We start from the raw sequence: 21,436 nt of genomic DNA, 5'->3' as shown, positions 1-21,436 counted from the left end.
AAGCAGAGGGAGGCACAGAGGGAGAAGCAGACTCCCTGTTAAGCAGGGAGCCTGATTTGGGACTTGATCCCACAACCCTAGGATCATGACCTGAGCCGAAGGCAGATGCTTAACTCACTGAGCCACCCACGCATCCCCAGAACTTCATTTTTGAAACACACTCCCCCTTTTAAGTTGAAGGTTGCTTATATATATATATATTTTTTTTTAAAGATTTTATTTATTTATTTGACAGAGATAGAGACAGCCAGCGAGAGAGGGAACACAAGCAGGGGGAGTGGGAGAGGAAGAAGCAGGCTCGTAGCGGAGGAGCCTGATGTGGGGCTCGATCCCACAACGCTGGGATCACACCCTGAGCCGAAGGCAGACGCTTAACCGCTGTGCCACCCAGGCGCCCCTGCTTATATTTTTATATTAACACCTACTATTGAGTGTGCTTGATGTGTTATATTATTTGAGGACTAAATGCTAGACGTACGTCAGGTGGGCTAAACCTCACTTAAATGAGATGATTTGTTAAAACCAGAAGTTGAGTATTCACTTCCTTTGTGTGAGGCTACAGTTCTCGCTGTACTCACTTCCTCACTTGCAGCACAGCGGCACTTTCTTGCTTGTTCTAGTGGTTATCTTGAGGAGGTTAGGTTATTTTTTTTTTCTCACTTATTACTTCAAAACCACTTCTGCTCTTCGAAGTTTTGTAACCTTCCACTTGGTTTCCTGTAGCCGCCATCTTGCCTTCTGTAACAATTTACACGCCGTGTAACTGTGTATCATTTAAAGGTATGTTTGCTGGAGTGACGCGTGGTTATTTCAGTAGGATAATTTGTGTGTTGTGTCATTGATGAAATAGGAGTAGTAAAAAGTGTATAGCACCTTTTACTGCAAGAGGTTATGACATTTCTTCAAAAAAAATCTGTTTATGACTTCGGGGGCTTGCTAACTGTCCTTTTCGTTTGTACTTTTCCTGTCTCAAAATTGCAGATTATAATAAAAGCACCTTCAATGCATAACGTCCATGCTTTCAGGTAGATTAGATAACCTTTAGACTAAAAAATATTAGCTATGTTTTTTTGTTTAATTTGGTGCTAATATATGTTTCATTGAAAACCAAAAAAAAATTTTTTTATAGATTTCTGACTCCAAATTATGCAGAATTCAGTTAAAAAGGGACCAGATACACGTTTATATTTCAAACAAGGTCAGGAGGAAGGGTTTGGTGCCTTGCTCATTGGGAAATGAAGACTGCAGGTCTCTGCAGTGGCTGTCTTGAGAAACAGTGTGGACATCATAATTGAGAGGCTTTAAGGAAGTTTAGCTAGCAAGCTTTAACCCCTTCTCTATACACCAGCTTTAACGTTTATGCTGCAACCTTAAGTTTTTCATTTAAAGTCACAAAGAAAAAAAACTTGCTTAATATCTACAAGTGTTCCTTTGGTAGTTTTGCCTTCTCACCCGTAGGTTTTGACAAAAGTGAATTGTGATGAATTTCTTAGTTAGCTAGGTAGTCAAGTGACCATGTGGCTTAACTACCCATTTTCTAACAGAAGATATCAAACAAGTAGCAAAAATAAGCAGCAACGTTTAACTATGCAAGAATCATGCGTTCCAACCTGTCCTAATTTATTCCTGGTTCTATCTGCAAATGAATAGCCTTTAAATTATATGACTCTTAAGTTTTCCAGTTTGGCTCCTGAATATCTCTTCCCAGATCTTGACTCCAGTTTCAGCACACGGAGCTGCCCCTGATCCTTCTTGTTAACTGCATGAGGAACAGGAAGCATGAGGGAGCCAAGAGGCTGATTTTAATTGCCCCCTTTAAAAAAAAATGTGCAGCCTGCCAAGGAAATCACCGTAGCATTTACCTGCCGCCATGCTGTCGTGTCACAGTGAAGTGTCCGTTCTTCCCCTGAGTCATCTTCCCGAATGAAGGTTTCAACAGAAATCATCAACTTAAAGGTGATTTCCATTTACCTTAAAAAAAAAATTCCATTTCATAGAAAGATAATGGGACATTTCAGCAAGATTCACTCCTGGCAAGGCAGAGAAGTAGCTTATCATCGAAAGGCTCTCAAGCTCAAGTATCTTAAAAAAAAACTTTAACGTGAAGCTATCGTCTGTTCATTGTATGATTTTAGACAATTGGAAAATCAGACCAAGTGCATTTTGACCTTTGTTTCCCTTCCCTTTATTTATGTAACTACCCATTTTAGCAACCCCACATGCTGATACAAACGGTTATTTAATTTTTGGAAGTATTTAATGGTGCCAAGTTACTTAAAACCCGACCAGTGGGGTGCCTGGGTGGCTCAGTCAGCTGAGCGTCCAACTCTTGGTTTCGGCTCAGGTCATGATGACAGGGTCGTGAGATTGAGCCCCGCATCGGGCTGTGCGCTTGGTGGGGAGTCTGCTTCAAGATTCTCTGCCCCTGCCCTTCCCCCCACTCACGAGTACGCACACTCTCTCTCTCCCTCTCTCTCAAATAAATAAATAAAAATAAAAATAAAAACCCAATCAGTTATTAGTTTGTTGTTTTGCAGGAGGTCAGAACTTGGCCACAAGCCTCTGTGGACCCCGTTTTGCTTGCATACGCCTGCCTTTCATGAATTTGTGGGTATGAATAGAATTTTTGTGTTGCAAAAAGTTGCATTGTATCATCAAATTTACTTTTCTTTTATACGTAAATCATTAAAAATAAGCGCATATATATTTTTTTTTCTACAAAAACTCACGAGATAGATCTGGAGCGGAGCATTACTAAAACTGGGTATATAATCTGGGGCAAGTTAAACACTGTGAAGGCTTCAGGTTTTTTTTTATTTGCAACGTTGGCCTAAGAGTGCTTCCCCCCATTATGGTTCATAAAGTGGTATCATAGACGTCGTGTAAATAGTGGCGAATGGCGGTGTCCATGGGTTTGGCACTGTTGTCTGTCTGTTGGAGACACCGCGAGAGATTAAAAGGTGGCCAGAGATGGCTTCAGCTCTGAAAGGCCTTGTGGTCTACTCGGGAGGACAGATGATACCGAGGACCTATACTGTCTTTAAGCGTGCTAGGTGTTCAAAAGGAGGTAACAGCTTGCTGGGGGAGTTGGAGGAGACTTAAAGGAAGGTTCTCAGCCCTGGCTGCACATTAGAATTATCCGGGACCTTTAGAAACACCTGTGGCCAGGCCCAGCAGAGAACAATTAAATCAGAATCTCTAAGGGCTGGAGCCTAGCTATCGATATGTTAAAGTTCCCTGGGACTTTAGCATGTGATCCAGATGGAGGATTGTTTAAAGAAGTTACGTAGGTAGAAGTAGTCCAAATAGGAGGAAAAAATATAAGGAAAGGTAGTTTCTTTTGTGGTCTGGGTTGCTGTGGATTTCAGAAAATGTGGTAGGCAAGGACTACTTGCTAACCCTATGGATATATATATTCTTATATAAATACAGTGGCTTCTGTCATAAATTGGATCAATCAAATGAGAGAAAGGGTGTGTTTGGGATGTGTGTGTGTGTGTGTGTGTGTGTGTGGTTTTACTGGATTTTTGTTTTTTAACTCTAATTGTAAATGTCAGCTGTGATGTATGTGTGTTTTCAAAGTAGATAAAATATTTTTAAGTCTTGCATTCTGGAATATGAAGAGGATTGACCATTTCGAGTTGGCTTTTTAGACCTGGTGTTATGACGATAGACCTGCCCTGGGTCTCTTTGACACTCTTGTCAGAGTCGTTTGTGACCAGAGCTGGAGAGCACGGCCTTGTGTGTAGACTCACCTGTGTGTAGCATTACCCATTGGCTTTGGCATCCTCCATTGCCACGTGGACAGGTAGGCCAGACAGGCTCTCAAGCCAACCATATACACCCACAAACACCATTAAAATGAAACAGTAAAATACTAAAACTATTTTCTGATCATTCGAAGTCGAAAGGAGAGTGAAATACAAGAAAAGGTTGGGATCTCTTTCCTACGGTAGAAAGGAGGATTTGAGACACTATACATGGTTAATAACCTTAACCTACATTTTCATTGACGGAAAAAGTCTAGTTTTGAAAATCAGAGTAGAAAATATTTGAAGTGAAATGGAATGAATCACCTGGAATGTAGCAGTTCTGATGAAGAAAAGGATGTAAAAAGCCACATCCTAAACACCATGGTTACATGAGATGTTTGTGTATAACATTTATGTAAAAAAAAAAGTTTCATACCTTCAAAGGCGTTCATTTTTGTAGTATTTTTAAGCTTCTGTGCAATAAAACAACCTAAATGTTAGATCCCTTGATAAATATGGTTTTTTAAAATTTTTCTATTCTTTTGTGCTTCATCCGTCAAGGAGTTGGGCTGTCCTTAGGTTTCACTGATTTCCCTTGAGGGGACAGGATGGAAATGAAGACCTCAATGTAGTTCTCATGCAGATTCACAGTGCCACATTTAGGAGTGCATATGCACGGATATTAAGGAGTCGATTGCAGAGAATTGGCTTACCCACTGGTGATGGTTAGCTAAGCAAGTCCACAGAGCGTCAGGAAGGCAAGATCGTAAGCAGGCTGGAACTCCATGGGCAGGAGCTCAAGGCTGGAGTCCCTGAACTAGGAGGTGGCTGTCAACTGATGAAGTCAACATCCATCCACCTGATTAAATCAGGCCACCTGGGGGAATCTCCTTCTAGATTGACTTAAAGTCAACCAATTAGGGACTTTAATTACACTAGTAATATCCCTTCAACAGCAGCACCTAAATTAGTGTTTGGTTGTATCAGCAGAAGGTGTATGTCTGCTCCAAAATGGCTGCAGCAGGAGAAAAGTCTTGTAGCTCACCCTGCCTAGAAACATACTAGGAAGTAAATTCGGGGAATATAGTTAGCCTGGCTAAGTCAACAATCATGACAGACAAAACCCGATTTAGGATTATTTGTCGTCTTAAGAGTTTTTGTTGGTGTTTTTTTTTTAGGGTTTTTTGTTGTTGTTGTTTTGGTTTCTATTTTGATTATTTGGGGTTTTTTTCTTCTATTAGTTTATCAAGTGATGGTGGCAATGTTGTAATTCATGGTATAAAGGGACCTTCTTGGAATTACTTTGGATTATACCATTTAATTTAGTCCTGGGTCTTCACTAAGAGGCCATATGTAGTCAGCTGCAGAGAAAGAAAATAGTTAATTTTCATGTTTGGCTTTTAGGTTCCCAAGAGCCCCAGTCTTGCCTTAAGGACTGACCTTAGACCATCGCCTCCCAACCCTGTTCTCAAACTTCAGCCCCCCATGAAATAAAATACCACTGCAATTCTGTTCAATATTTGTTTCCTCCCTTTGCTTATCCCTAGATCACCAAGGTGTATATGTCTGTGTGTTATGTGTTGATTGCTTCAAAATAAAACCTACTCTTGAGAGGAAGACTTCAGAGAGTTTAGAAAGCAGAAATCTCTTTTGGTTCCTGGTTATTATGTGAATTTGCAAGCGAAACAACTTCCTCGGAGGCCCTGTTCACAGTACTTGGGGTCTCCACCTACTCGCCAAGGGCTAGAGTAGTTCACGTCGCATTAGGAACGGACAGTTTCCTCCCTTGTCCATTTCAGTGTAGAAAGAGTAGGGGAGACTGGTCAAGTGCCAGCTTGTCTGTCATGCTGGAACCATACTTAGTAATTCTGTCATACGATTGATGTTTACAGTCTGCTCAGTCCTGAAATATATGCCGACCTCAAGAGTTTGACTTTATGATCAATCAGGTATATCGATTACACTTGGCACAAGGCCCCACAGTTAGTGCTCAGTGAGGATACCGCGTCCTTCATCATGCTGCCCTCTTCAAAGATAGCATTATTTATCTGTGAGAATGTGGCAAACTTCACCATCTCATGGCTGGCTAGAGATCTGTGGAAAGATGCTGGAGAGTAGCTCCCTGACCCTTCTGTACCTCATCTGTCCTTGTCACCGGGGTTCTTGGACAACCTGTCCTGGACCTGAATTTTCTTCTCTCCGATGATTTCACACAAATGCCATTTCTCCGTGGAAGCTTCTACTTACTAGGGATTAATGCTAGCATCACAATGCTTCCAATTGTGCGTCAATATAATTTTTAAGTATACTTTTTTTTAAAAGATTTTTTTTTAATTTGTATATTTGACAGAGATAGACAGCCAGCGAGAGAGGGAACACAAGCAGGGGGAGTGGGAGAGGAAGAAGCAGGCTCCTAGCGGAGGAGCCCGATGTGGGACTCAATCCCGGAACGCCGGGATCACGCCCTGAGCCGAAGGCAGACGCCTAACGACTGTGCTACCCAGGCGCCCCTAAGTATACTTTTAAAGTGCCTCGGCTGGAGGGATTGATAGTCTTCATAATACATTTACATTTGTTATTACTTTAATTAATTACTTTATGTCATTACTTTGAGCAGCTGGGTTCATGAGAAACACGAAGTGGAACTTGTGGGTAGTGGTAAATGTAGTTTTCACCCTCTTTCAGACGCACTTACTATTGTTTTGTGTTTTAAGTATTTCTGGAAATACAGATTCCCTAAAATGCCTGCAAGAGAAAACACAACTATTGTGGTTAAGAACATGAGCCTGCCGAGGTTTGAATTCCAAAGGGCCTGTTTCCCAGCTGCGGAGCCACGGGCAAATTATTAAATCTCCAGCCTTCAGTGTCCTCATCTGTAAAATGGGGATAATAAGAGTGTGTACCTTATAGGCTTTAGTGAGGGTGACATGACATAATGTATATAATGATCTAGCCAGTTTCTTGGCACATAGTAAGTGCTCAATGATTACTGGCTTCATGGGTATCGACTTTGCAATAATAAGATCGGGTATGCAAAAAAATGCAGTTTTCTATTTCAGCTCCCGACTCTGAATGCTCTGTCCTGCGTTGTGGTGAGGGGTGGGAAAATCCACTTTCTCCTTTGGGCTTGGTTGGTGGTAGGCAGGTCCGCAGAGACAATGCCTGTCATTTCCTCTGACAGAGGTCACTAGTGGCTTTTTGCCAACTCCGTCCCCACCTGGCTTCTGCACAGGCTGATCTCCGGCTCCCTGAGCCCCTGCTGGACCCTGTCTCTTCATTTTGAGAGGCACCCTATAAGGCCCGTGGTCTTCTCCTTAGCTGACCTGAATGTCCCCCGAGAAACTTCCCTGTCCTCTGTCACAGCACATGGGAGCCATGCAGAGCTACTGAAGTCTCTGCTTTCCTCTACCAAAGTAGATCCTACTGCTTTGTCCCCGTGGCCCAGGACATTATGTCAGCCAGCCACCTTCTAGAATCTCAAAGAAGGAGGGCCTGTGTTCCCTCAGTTCTTCGCTTTGTGCTCAGTCCCCAGCACGTCACTCAGGTCTCCACCCCCACCAGGGACAGCGGTGAGGGTGGGAAGAGCCCGGGCAAGCCTCATCTACCTTCTCTGAGTCTATGTCCTTTTGCCTCTCAAGCGCATTGTTCCTTCTCTCCAGTGGGAGCCCGCACATCGAGTCTGGCGTATGGTTTCGGGGTGGAGAAAAACCGGTTTTGTTAGCATTTCCTTTGGATCCGGCCTCATTTCACGTCTGGGCAGTACAAGTCAAGAATCTGGAGTGTTTGTTTTATTGGTCCATGGTGGTAGTGGTGGTGGGGGTAGATAGACAACAGTACCTCCTTGGGCTGGTGATTCCAAATAGCCCGCCGTAGATGAACACCACGGACCTGCTGGTATTCTCATCATTCCACAACTCCATCTGATTCTTTTACTTCCTTAAGGCAATGGTTCCTGTTTGGGGACTTCACAGACAAGAAGAAAATTGTTGCTTAATTGCCAACTTTTTATTTTATCAACTAGAGAAAATTCTACTTCGAATTACCATCTACTTCTGTCATTTCTTTTGTCCTTTCCTCCCCCACTGTGCAAGGATATAGTTGAAGAGAAAAACAAAACACTCCTTTAAAAGGGTGTACATTTAGGCCTGTGTAAACTCAGCCAATTGCCCTTAGTTTATTCATTTAACTGCAGTCCCATTGAAAATGTCTTCCTGCCCAGCACAAGTCAGTCCAGAAGCATGTGGAAATCTCTGCCACCCAGTCTGGCTCTCTGTGGGCTGTGATTATGTATGAAGTGCTTTCAAGAAGCAACATATAGGATAAGTCAGGCCAAAGGAAACACCGCGCCTGAATACTCAAACAGAAGGAGTGTTGCCTTTGCCCGAATTTCTGGAAAATTGCCTCCATGTCTACTTCGCTGTATTTGGGTAAACATGGCCTCAGAGAGCTTTTGCAGGAGAAATTATAAAATTCAGCAAAGCCTCGTGATCTCATTTTGGATCTCCTCAGGATTCTTCATCAAGATGCAATTAAGCAGAGAAAAATTCTGCCTTGGGGTGTGATTTGGGTGCCTCACCGTGTTCTGACTTGACTTTCCATGCTGTGTCTCTTTCCCTTTCCATATCCCTGCCTCTGTGTCTGACAGCCCCTCCAAAGACGGCTCCGCTGAGTTGTGCCCTAAGAGCCCAGCGCTTCCCGAGTGGAAGGGGCAGGCCAGGGCCACGTCGGCTGTCGCCTCGGTGCTTTTCCTGGAAACCTCGCGGGAACCTCCTTTTCCTTCTTCTTATCCCTGCAGCCTCAGTTTTATGACCCGGTGGAGCCCGTGGATTTCGAAGGACTTCTGATGACCCACCTGAACAGCCTGGATGTGGAGCTCGCCCAGGAGCTGGGGGACTTCACCGAGGACGACTTGGACGTGGTGTTCACGCCAAAGGAATGTCGCACTTTGCAGCCCTCTTTGCCGGAGGAAGGGTAAATCGTTTTCCTAAACTGTAGATGTGAGTGTGATGTCATGACTGTTACCGGTGAGGAGGGGAGATGCCTTAATTCTGGACTTCTTTTGAAACTGAAGTTACTCAGATCCATTAAGGTGTGCAGAATGACTACCTATTACCATCGCCTGGGACAGTTTTTAAATTGGTTGGACCAGAGGCTTTGAAAAGGCGTGTGGGGACTAAGCCAGTGAAGGGGACGCTCAAGGAGAGGTGCAGGTGGAGGCCTGGGAGCCTGGACTGCCCGGGTGTCAGCTCAGTGACCTTGGGCAACTCCCATAAGCTCCCAGAGCCTCAGTTTCTCCATTTGTAAAAAATGTCAGGTTTTTCAGTTATAATCAGTGAAATGATTCAGAAGCATTTTAATTGTTTCCACATAAAAGCCTGGATCGAGTCACAGACAAGTTCAACCCACATTTTTTGAGGATCTACTATGAGCTGGGAACTGCTATGAATAGATGAGTTGGGCAAAGTTCCTTCCTTTAAAGAAAGTTTTGCAAGTGGGGAAACAGTGGGGAAAGCTCTGTAGAGTGAGTATGTGAAGAGCTGGTTAGAACTTGAGTTTCTAGGGTGGGTTAGCCTATGTGTTTCTAGGTGCTGGCATTAGCTCTTGTGGCAAACAGTGGAATTCTATCCCAATGAAACTCTTTATTACTCCCATGGTACAAAAAGCAATGCCTCTTTAGAGATTTAGGATGAACTTTTATTTGCACTTATTTTCAAAACAAAATTAAGATTCACATCTCTCCTGGACATTTTCAACCTTGTCACCTTCCCCCAAAAAAGTCCCCAGAAGGAGACCATGAAACACAGCCCCTGCCCCACTATTGTGGAATATATTCTAGTTCTGGATTTTCTTCCATCACAGTTTAAGGATATGAGGTGACAGTGATATGCTATTATCATGAGTCTTTGCTCTCCTGTTTCGATAGGTCTTATTCATATAGGAGAGTTTGTCATGTGCTCAGCTCAGCCTGTTTTAGAAATATTCACTCCCCAGAAAACAGTGGGAAACATTTCTCCCATTGTCAGCCCTTTCATTCAAGTGTAACTTTCATGTAGGTAAGGTCTGTTTTTTCACCTTTGACGGAGAATCATTTTATATCCTTTCCTTGTCTGAAATTTATGGTTACTTATTGAATTATTTTCAAATGAGGTCAGAGTCTTGGAAAATCCTGTTTAAGATACTTAAAGTAGGGGCGCCTGGGTGGCACAGCGGTTGAGTGTCTGCCTTCGGCTCAGGGCGTGATCCCGGCGTTATGGGATCGAGCCCCACATCAGGCTCCTCTGCTGTGAGCCTGCCTCTTCCTCTCCCACTCCCCCTGCTTGTGTTCCCTCTCTCGCTGGCTGTCTCTATCTCTGTCAAAAAAAAAAAAAAAAGATACTTAAAGTAAATTTAGAGAGAGGATTTTTAAATTCCGATTAAATAGGCAGGTTTTTTCCCTTAGCATCTGTAATTTAGTATAATATTGCCTTGTGACCAGAATTTCTAGCTCACACTGTCTGCTGACTTTAAAACAACCTCTGCTATTTCAATCATTGCCCAAAAGTCTGCCATTATAATCAAAACCCAGGAAGGCCTCATTGTCATCTGCAGAGTAAACAACAGCTCACTCCGGTTGACCCAGAACTTCATGGTGAGCTCTGATACTGTGGTGGTTGGAAGCCTGCACTCCGCAGGTGAAAGGCCTGGGTTTAAGTCCCTGCTCTTCGCCTGCTGGGTGACTTTGAGCCAGATCCTTCTCATCTCGTTCTTCTGCAAAATGAAAGTAATAGTGCATGCCCACGCCCTTGGGGGCTGATTGAGAATTAACTGAATTTTTTTAAAAAGAAAGAAATATCCAAATTAACATGCATACAGTGGTTACATCAGTACCTAGTGCATAATAAATGGGTTGGAGGTATGAACTGTCCTCCATGGGTCCTACTATGTGCCAGACATGTTTCTAAGCGCTTCCACACTGATTTAGTTAATTCTCATCACAGCTCTCTGAAGGAGGCCCTCCTCTATGAATAGTACTTTAAGATAAGGACCCTGAGACAGAGAAGGGTGGCCCGAGGCCACATAGCTAATAAGGGATGGGACTAGGATTTGGGCAGTCAATATTTAGTAAGTATTATGTAGACCCATTCATCTCTAACACCAAGACACTTGGAAAAACTGCAAAAAAAGCTTTGCTACTGTGTAGAATTGATTATTTCAAGACTCTAAAGCACTTGGAGAGCATATCCCATGGCACACTCTTATGCAGGTATGACAAGAACTGCCTGAATTAAGAATCACTGGCCAAAGCCAGTATCAACTCCTCTAAGCGTAAGACAGCTGATCTTCTTGGCTTTCCACAAGGGAAACATGCGTGTCCTAACAAGGTTACACGTGAGCAAAAAATATGCCCAAATTACCCCTGTGAGAAATAGGTATTTATACTTATTTTTTCTGGTTATGTATGTGATTACAGCTAGTTCTACCTGTCTGGCGTTGATATGCCTTTAAGGGATAGGTCTAGTTTAACATGATTCTCTATAATAAAGAAAACCCACAAGGCATCAAATGCCAACATGTTTGTCTCATCAAAGTAAAAATGCTATTGCCCGAGGAATACTTCAGACACTTGATGAATGGGTAGGAATGCCCCTGGCGTTCTCACTAGATACAGAGTTGAAATCACGCTGCTCTCCTTGGTGATGATAAGGGATTGTTTTGTTGTCTTTATCTGGCACTAACATGATTTTATTTCATTTTCCACCTCATTAGGGTTGAACTGGACCCTCATGTCAGGGACTGTGTTCAGACTTACATTCGGGAATGGCTAATCGTGAACCAAAAGTAAGCTCCTTTTTCTTTTCTCTTTACATATATACTTAGCTTGTATTGTTAGCTTTTACAATTGTTTTTTAATGAAAATTTTCAAGTGCAGTTTTGAGCTTATAGGAAAACTGAAGAAAGTACTGGGAGTTCTGGTATACCTCCCAACAGTTCCTCTTATTGTTAACATCTTGGAGTTTGGGGTTTGTTAGTTTGTTTGGTTTGGTTGGTTTGGGTTTTGGTTTGTTTGTTGCACACATGCCCACATGACTGTTGCAAGGCAATTTTAGCAAGGAGGTGAATGTTAAATACAAAATTCATGAATAATGAATGTGGATTGACTTTATCTTATCCCCTCTTCAAACACCGACTAAGGCTCTGTACTAACCTACTCTATCAAATATCAACGCTACCTGCTTGTCTTCAAGGGCTTTAATAATCTGGCCCCACTGTATGTACTGAAACTTACTTCCTTTACCTCTCAGATCCACTGCCTTTCTGCTGGGCCTGGTGCGTCTTTCTCACTAATCCTCCACATAACCAACTCAATCCTACCTCCACACCTTGGCCATTGCTGTTCCCCTCTGGATGTGCCCTCCCCTCTTTCCCCTGTCTGTCAGATCCTACCTATGGATTAAAGGCCAGGACAAATTTCTTTTTTTTCTTTATGCAGCCTTCTCTGACTGATTCATTCTTTCTTGGATGGACCTTACTTAAGATACATGATACATTTTGTTATCACTGATGAGCCCATAGTGATACATTATTATTAACTAAAGTCCATAGGTTCCATTAGGGCTCATCTTTTGTGTCCAAAGTCCTACAAGCTTGACAAATGTATAATGCATGTATCTGCCATCGCGGTGTCATACAAAATAGTTTCTCTGCCCTTAAAGTCTCCTGTGCTCCCCACAGTCATCTCTTCCTGGCAGCCACTTACCTTTCTACTGGCTCCACAGTTTGTCTTGTTCCTTCACGTCTCTCTGTTGCTTGGGAACTCGTTTCTTTTTTTACTGCCAGATGTTTCACTGTGTGGATTTCTCTGTTTGTTTAGCCATTCACCGATGGAAGGAGAAAGTTCCACTTTAAATATAAAGAATAGGGCCTTTTTGTTTTGTTTCCATTCTGATGAATTCTGAGGGGGAAAAAATAAATGAATTGAAACTTGGCCTCAGATTCAAAGGTAACATTTGAATTTGTGACCAAGAAATAGATTACTTGCTAGACTTCCCGGCAAAAGGGCCCTTTTCTCCTGGGTTACTCATGAGTTCTACAACATCAGCTTGAGCTTTTTGTCTCTATGTCACTGACCTGGGCAGTCCTCTCCCATGAGAAACATGGAGACACACGAACGTTCTCAGCCTGTATATGTGTATGTATTGGGGAGCACGGCAGGGAGTATCTGCAGATTGTGGGCACATCCCATTAGAGAAAGCATCAGAGAGTCTTTCTGAAGACACAAATAGTTTGAAAATCTGCTCTCCTCACCTCTCCTGTACTCCGGTGAGAATTACTGTTCCATGGGATAAACAGTGAAAGACTTTGGGGGTTGGGTTTTATCCAGCTCCTGGAAGTACACCACTGAATTTGTGCTGATGTTTTTGGAGTAATGTCAGTAAGCATACTATTTTCAATAGCCGAGCGAGAGAAAGCCCCGCTTGTAAACAGTAATTACGAGAAAGTCAGATGCTAATCCATCATGTGTTCTAATTTCCAACATGAGCGGAAAATGAAGTTTGCCAGGTAGTCAAGTAAGATTATGCTCTGCTGGTAATAAATAAAAAATTTTGGAACAAGTTGTTCTCAAGCTTTTAAATGTTATAATTAGAGATACTTTCTGGATATTAAGGTTCTAAAAAAGTCTGAGAAGGAAAAAATAGAAAGGTCCGTTTTACTACATTTGGTTTCTATTTGCTTCTTGGGACACTGTTTTTTTTTCTTTTCATTCCTCATGGCAATTCCCATTGGAATATTCTTTTTTTTCTCCCTCTATGTTGCACAAACTTAAAAGAAAAAAGGACTCTTTCGGAATACTCATTTTAGAAATTTTAGAGATTATAAGGAAACAAAAGGAGAAAAAAACCACTCAATTTACTATGGACTGATAACTGCCATTCACATTTGATACATAGCCTTCACATCAGATTTCTTTGTATATATATTTGTATAAAAATGAAATCAGATTATAATACTATTCTGCAGCATGATGCTATTTTGGGTTTTTACAGTAACTGGTGATTATCTCTGTTTGCTATTAAATATTCTCCCTCCACCTGATTTTTAATGGTTGCGTGATATATTTACATCAAAATTCATTTAACCAATTTTAGTGTTTATGTGATTCCCTGTTCTTCAGGGTTATATCCCAATACAGTTACAGCCTTGTGCACATCTATGATTTTTTTTTCCTTCAGAATAAATCCCTAGAAGAGGAATTTCTCTGTCTAAGGTTATGCACAAAATTAAGGATTTGAGAATAATATATCAGAAAAATTACCAACAATATGTGCATGAATCCTCAAAAATATTGGATGTTATCTTTTAATAAATATCCAGTTTTACTTGTAAAGAGACTGTCTTTTATTTGCATTTTTTTTATTATGGAATTGGGCAATGCTTTGTCCATATATTAGTTGGTCCACTTGTAGTTTTTCCGTCATGTCCGGTTTTTTCTTGAAATTTGTGTACCTCTATTAATGTATTTGGGCCTATTTATCTCTAGGACATACCTTTATTTGTTAGGGTTATTAAGTCTTTGATCAGCATGTATTACAAATTCCTTATCCAGTATGTTCTTTGTCTTTCAAAATTGCTTATAATTTTTTAACATTCAGAATTATTTATGTAATCAAATCTGTATTCATAATTTTCCTTGTGATTTCCATTTTTGCTGCCATGCCATGCTTAAAATGTAATTCACAAACCTGATATTATTTACTGGGAATTTTATTTATTTATTTATTTTTGTTTATTTATTTTAAAGATTTTATTTATTTATTCGACAGAGACAGAGACAGCCAGCGAGAGGGGGAACACAAGCAGGGGGAGTGGGAGAGGAAGAAGCAGGCTCCCAGTAGAGGAGCCTGATGTGGGGCTCGATCCCATAACACCGGGATCACACCCTGAGCCGAAGGCAGATGCTTAACCGCTGTGCCACCCAGGGGCCCCTTACTGGGAATTTTAGATTAAAATGTTAATCCAGACCATTAGCCAGTTGATCGCTGTTCTGTTCGCTTATGTGTCTCTTTTTGCTTTTATCTCTTCTGTAGGAACGATGGTTATCCATATATTTATTTTATTCAAATTTTTGTGTCTTTCTCCCCCCATAAAACAAAGTGATATCTGCTTTTAACTTTATCTTTGGCAACGTACTGGGGGTGGGGTTTGCCACTGGTCCTGCTCTCTGCATGCTTATGTAATGGGCCAGTTCCTTTCCGAGAAATTTGGTAGAGGTACGCAACTCTGGAACTCATTGTCAGTTTCTAGAAGCTTTGACCAGTGTTTTAGAGAGGAAGCGCCTTTTTCTCCTCCACTGTTTGATCCTTTGGTACTCTGAATCTGATACTCTGAACATGAAAATACATTCCTAGGACACAGTCTTCCCAGAGATCATTCTGCCCCCATGTGCGCCTATAATGTTTTATTCATGGGGAGAATCCAATATGTCATTGCCAGACACCCTTCATCTCCCAACCCTGCATACATTTTTTCAGCTCAATTGTTTTCTATGAGTTGTTTCTTAATCATTGCGGAATGATGGTGAAAAGAAAAAGGCCAGGGAGGTGGGGTTTCTGGTGGTGCAAAGGAGTGCAACCAGGTGGAACCTGGCCATGGCTCCATACATAAACCGCTACTATGAAGAAGGAGCATTCAGATTTCTGGCTCGTATGGACCTTGATGGCTCAGGGCCTGGCAGGAAGGACAGTACAACGTGTCTCTCTTCCTATGAGTACCCCTTTGGGGAGACAAAGCATGGGACATCATTCTGCCAGTTCCATCTGATCCACAGACACTCTGTCCAGATTCAGGTATTAAGTCGTCCGCTCGTGTGGGTGAGTTTCCATTTTTTCTGCAACTTCATGAGCAGTGTACTGGGAAGTTGGAGGAGGACGCTGTAGGTGTTGCCGGCCAGTTGTTACTTAGTGATTGATTAGCTCTCCTTTGAATTTGTTATTTTATGTGTCACATAATGCATGCTGGTTTTGAAAGGAATCAAGTCATGCAGGAGTGTATTAAGTGAAAGGCAGTCGTTTGCCTCGCTCCTCGCGCACTCCCTGCCCTTCTCTTCAACCCACTTTTCATGCACGAATGTTGCTATGTGGGCTTCTGGAGCTTCTTCTCGTACCCTCACAAATATATAGGTGGGCATTTGTACTTTACATAAATGTTATGTATGTAAGTACACATAAGTCTGTTTGTTATAAGTATATACAAAATTTCATATTTTTCAATAATATCTTTGGCATTCTTCCATGTCAGAGATCTATTCCTCCCTGCCTGGTATTCCAGGGGTGAAGAAATGTATCATTAAGTTATCGAATCTTTCTCTATTGATGGACATTGAAGTTGTCTCCATTTTTCACAGTTACAGATAATGTCACAATAGACATTATTCTTCCCCAACACATGTGTGTGAGGATTTCCAAGGGTGAAAATGAAGTCAGTACACATGACACATCCTCATAAGGACGCCGATTTTTCTCCAGGAAAAATTGTACTGATTGACTCCCTTACCAGCTGGGCATGAAACTGCCCTGTCCCCCCATATCCTTGCCAATGCTGGATATGACTGATCAAAATAAAATATAAATTTCTGCAATTGTATTCTTGTTATCATAAGCTGAAAGCTGCTATATCTACTTTCTGAATATTGTTTATATCACTGAGTTTTCTTCCCTTATCTACCCTAAAATCCCAGTTATATATACTTATCATACAACCTGACTTCCTACTCTCAGGCATTTACCCAAGTGAACTGAAAACCTCTGTTCACATAAACACCTATATGCAAATATTTATAGCACTTTTATTTGTGATTGTCAAAAATTAGAAACAACCTAAATCATGTGCAATGGGGTAATGGGTAACCAGACTCTGGTACGTCCATACGATGGAATGTTACTCAGCAGTAAAATGGAACAAATTACTCGTGCATGAGGCAATATAGATGACTCTCAGTTGCATTATGCAATGTGAAAGAAGCCAAACAAAAAAATATAGTGCATGATTCCATTTGTATGATATTCTGGAAAAGGCAGAGATATAGGGACAGAAAACAGATCCGTGGTTTCGGGGTCTGGGGGTGGGGAAAGGAATTGACAGCAAAAGGTCTTAGAGACTTTTGAGGCTGTTGGAACAGTTCTAAATCTTGATTGTGGTGGTGGTTACACAATTGTATGCGTTTGTCACAACTCACTGAAGTGTCATCTAAAAAGGAAGAATTATAATTGTGCCCTAAAATCAGTGGATAGAAAGTGAAGATAATTCCTGGCATTCATTAATTACTCATCAAATATAAGATCTGTTACTTTGCTATGGTTTATTATATTATTTCACAGAATGGTGATTTCTCTGGAGCAGGAGCAAATGGATTCAAGTCCTGGCCCCCCCACTTACCTGCTGTGTGACCTAAGACAAACTATTTTTTTGTGCCTCAATTTCCTAATCAGGAAAACTGGAATTAGAATAGTGTCTACCATGTAAGTTACATGCAATAAATAAATTAACATATGTTAAGTACAAAGATTTCTTGGCCTATGGTAATAGATTAGCTACCACTTATGATATTTATTAAATAGTATTACAGAATATGGCTCAGTTGTCCCTGTCTACTTGACAAATAATTTCAATTAGACCTGTTTAACATATATGCAAAGGAAAAAAAAAAACAAGGGACAACTCAGTGTTATTGAAGATTTCTTTTCATTTAATGATCCGGGGTAGATCTCCCCTCGTAAGCACTATAAGTTCTATATTCTTGAAATAAAGATAAAATTTGGAAAACCAGAAGGCTTTAGGGTTTATCTAATTCCAATGCAACCTATCCAAAATATTCCTTTCAAGTGACATAAGATCTGAAGACTTCAGAAAAAAAATGCTTATATTAGCAAGTCAAAGGAATGAACCAAAAACTCTATCCCATATATTTTAATGCACTGTGGGGGGAGAAACTACTTTCCTCTGGCAGACCATACTTAATGAAGCCATTTCACCTTCTATGGACATGTCTCTGTCATCCATAACCATGCACTCAAACACTGATTTAGTTAGCTCTTTTATTCCTCAATTATCTCTTTGCTGATATTACATTTCTCTGTAATATCTAAGGATAGTCTTTTATGTCCTTGCTATCTGTGATAATGGCTTTGAATCCCACTTAGGGGGCAGGGGAGTGGAGTAATGGCCACTTGTGCTCCCTCCTACACTCATAATTCTATAGAGCATTTGCCACTCAAGTTCTATAATTGAGGCTTTTAAATCAGACAAAGAGTGCTGCCTATGAAGGATAGAGGAAAGTTCTAGAATTTGTTTTTCACTTAATAAGAAAGACTAAACTACACAGAAACACAAAATACATGATCTCCTTTTGGGGGAAATATGTTTTCCTACTTGAAATGTTTGTGGTACTTAGATTGGAAGACGCCTTGAATGGATTCCATTCTATCTTTCATGTCTATACCATAAAATGTGGTGTCACAGCTGTAAAAATAATAGTGCTTTTGTCTCCATGACTTTTGGAAATGACCCTTGACCTAATGAATAGAATGGTGCCATGGTTGCATGTTCATCTCATCTCATTTCCAAATATTTGATAATTTCATCTGGATTGATGTTTAGGCATCTTTTGGGTCTCATTAAATACTTAAGCATTATTTCCTCTGCCGTTTCTCTAAATGAACTGAAGAGTGATTCACTTACATTGTGTTTGGTGTCTTGGTGAAAAGTCAAACTCTTAACTGATTAAACTTGTTTGCATGCCATTTATTCTTGGTGTATTATCCACAGCGACAGTGAAACATTTCATGAGTGTTATGAGCAACATCATAAAAGCCCTTAGACTTTGTCTTTCATCCTGGGTGATTAAGGTAATTCTGAAGGAAGGTCGTGCTCAAGGAGAGCTGGGACATCAAGGAATGGGGTATCATCTGTTTTATTACTCCATATTTTACTCCCAGTGAACTGGTAAACAATTAAAATTCAAACACATCAGTGCATATAATTCAGTTACTCCCAAAACACCATAAAAATGTCTCCCTGATCAATAATTGCTTATTATGACATGCTTTTGTCGTGCCGGCTGTCAAGGTATTTAGCTATTTGCTTCCTAAAAGTACAGAAAGCAAGCAAGGCTGTGCAGTTACAAAGAGCAGTCCAGCTGTGGAAATCACTGAGCCACTCCTGAGCTGTTACACACACACTCCCATCCCCACAAATCCACACCCCCTGAAGCCCAAAGGCCAGGGCTTTCCTGAAGCTTTCCCTGACCTAGCTGGAGGAAATGGCTCCCTTCTGTGAATTTTCAAAGCATGCTGTTTGTATTACTCTCGGAAGCTCTGGTCATGCTCTACACTTTCTTTTTCTTTTTTTTTTTTTTTAGATTTTGTTTATTTGAGAGACAGAGTGTGAGAGTGCGAGAAAGCAAGAGCAGGGGAGAGGGGCAGAGGCAGAGGGAGCAGGGAACCTGACATGGGGCTCTATCCTAGGACCCTGATATCATGACCCCAGCTGAAGGCGGACGCTTAACCGACTGAGCCACCCAGGCGCCCCTCTACATTGCCTTCTGATCACTTGTCTGAATGTTTCTCTCCCCTGCTACATATGTGGTATTTCTCACTAGACTATGACTTCACTGAGGACAGGGACTCCTTTAAAGGTAGGATTCTTGTGTATTCCTCTTTGCATGCTCTTCGGTGCCTTATTCTCAGGAGTTACTTTATAAACATATGTCGAGTGGGAGAATGAATGAAACTTTAACAAGCACATATCCATATCATGTTCCTTTCAGACAAGCATCCTCAGATTTATCAGACCCAACAGCGTCTTCCTATGTAATGAATATTTTATAATGCCACCTTTGTTACCCACAAACTTTCTCATTTGCAGAAGTCAATAAAATGTCCCAACTGTTATATAAAGGAGAAATAAAAGAAGCACAATACATTAAATAGCATGCATGTAAATATGCAAATGTTTGGACACAACTCTACCAGAGAACATAATAAAATAGCTGTTTGCAGCTGCGGGAGCAATGATTATGAGTATCACACCTACCAAGGCAGACTGCAACAGCTGTGTTGTATGGGTGACTCAAATACCACAGGCAGGATTGTTAGTAATGTGATTTTCCAAAATGGGGAAAGCTCTTGGTAGAGATCTAATCAGCACAGAGTTTAATTCCCCCTACATGTTGTTTTGCTGGAAAATTCAGTGCAAAAATACTGGGGGCCTGGCTCACATATTTACAGGCTGGTTTTTCACCTCCGTGAATGTCTGGCAGGGCATCTGATAGTTGTGTTGGATGCTGATGGATGTGTTGGGGTGGTTCTTCCTTGCGTGGGATGCCCCATGCTTTTCAGGATGTCTGATGTGGTAGTACATCCCAGTCATTGAGACAATCAAAAATGGAAGCATTAATTACCCTCATTGAGAACCGTTGCTACTAAGCCATCAGAAAACTGGAATCCCAAAATCCAATCCAAACCACAGTTTAAGCAGCACAACTGGGAAAAGAAATCCACTAAGAATTCCTGAAAGGGATGGAATGGAATGGAACAAGCTTAATGAGGACAGCAACCTCATTCAGGTGTTTATTGGTTTTTTGAGAGAATTCTACAAGTGAAATCCTCAAGTGAGTGTTTTCCAAGTTCTACTTTTGCTTTTCATAAGAAAGTAAATTTCCCATATAAAAATTATATAGTTGAGAAATTAGGAGACTATATTCAGCATCTCTATAAAATATGGTCATCTGGATTATAACACTTGCATTGGTGTTGCATCTAATGGTATTGTCATTGCTACTACTACTAATAACCATTATTTATTGAACTGGTATGTGATTATCTTAGTTGAGATGGTCTAGAAGGTGAGCCGGAGACAGGGATTCAGATGCACATGATTTTTGAGAGTGTCCTTTTTAGGAAAAGCCTGTAAGGCAATGAGGGAAGCAAGACAGAGAAGCAGAAGGAGTCACTCAGGATAAGGGCACAGATAAATTCTTGGCCAATATACAGGGTGCTCTGGAGGGACCACACTACAGAGTTTTCTCACCATCCAACTTTAAGGCAAGGTGTGGGAATATCGTACCCCTCTATCAGTCAGGCATTGCTCACAACCACCAAGCCAAAGTGGGAAGTTAGAGGGCTGGCAGGTAGAGTGAATCACTCAGATGTCTCTAGACATGAGAGCTCCTATGCTCACAGCAGCTACAGAATGGATGCACAGCTTGGTAGATAGGACCCACTAACAGACTTCATTACAATGCCAGACACTCAATCTATTATTTTCCTTTTATTTTGAAACAATCTCAAATATCCAGAAAACTTGTAAGTGTAACACAAAAATCTTTTTCCTCTTCCCCAAACCTTTTGAGAGTAGGTTGCCAGCTTAATTCTCCATTATCCCTGAATACGTTAGTGTGTAATTTCTACAAACAAGGACATTCTCCATCATAATTAGCATACAGCCATCACATTTGGGAAATTCACATTGATATGTTATTACCATCTAATCCTCAGACCCTATTCAGCTTTCACCAAATGTCCCAAGAATGCCCTTTTGAGCAAAAGGATTTAGTTGAAAGGCATGCATTGCATTTAGATGTCACATGGCTTTAGTATTATTTACTTTGGAACAGTTCCTGAGTGTTTCCTTAACTTTCATGACCTTGA

At 41.2% G+C, this 21,436-nt stretch overlaps 1 protein-coding gene across 6 annotated transcripts in view; it reads left to right on the top strand.

The window, feature by feature from the left end:
* Positions 1 to 21,436, top strand: part of DOCK8 (dedicator of cytokinesis 8) — a 219,260-nt gene that overhangs the window by 53,315 nt on the left and 144,509 nt on the right. For 5 of the 6 annotated variants that reach the window (XM_044391271.3, XM_044391272.3, XM_026519308.4 and 2 more), the window contains 2 exons: positions 8,548 to 8,723; positions 11,499 to 11,570. In XM_044391271.3, the coding sequence (XP_044247206.3) occupies positions 8,548 to 8,723; positions 11,499 to 11,570 (248 nt within the window). Of the gene's footprint in view, positions 1 to 573; positions 781 to 8,547; positions 8,724 to 11,498; positions 11,571 to 21,436 lie in introns of those variants that run through there. The other variant, XM_057305575.1, reaches the window with a different exon arrangement.

This window comes from Ursus arctos, unplaced genomic scaffold (genome assembly GCF_023065955.2).
Source record: "Ursus arctos isolate Adak ecotype North America unplaced genomic scaffold, UrsArc2.0 scaffold_33, whole genome shotgun sequence".
NCBI lineage: Eukaryota > Metazoa > Chordata > Mammalia > Carnivora > Ursidae > Ursus > Ursus arctos.
This window is presented reverse-complemented; position numbering and strand designations above follow the sequence as displayed.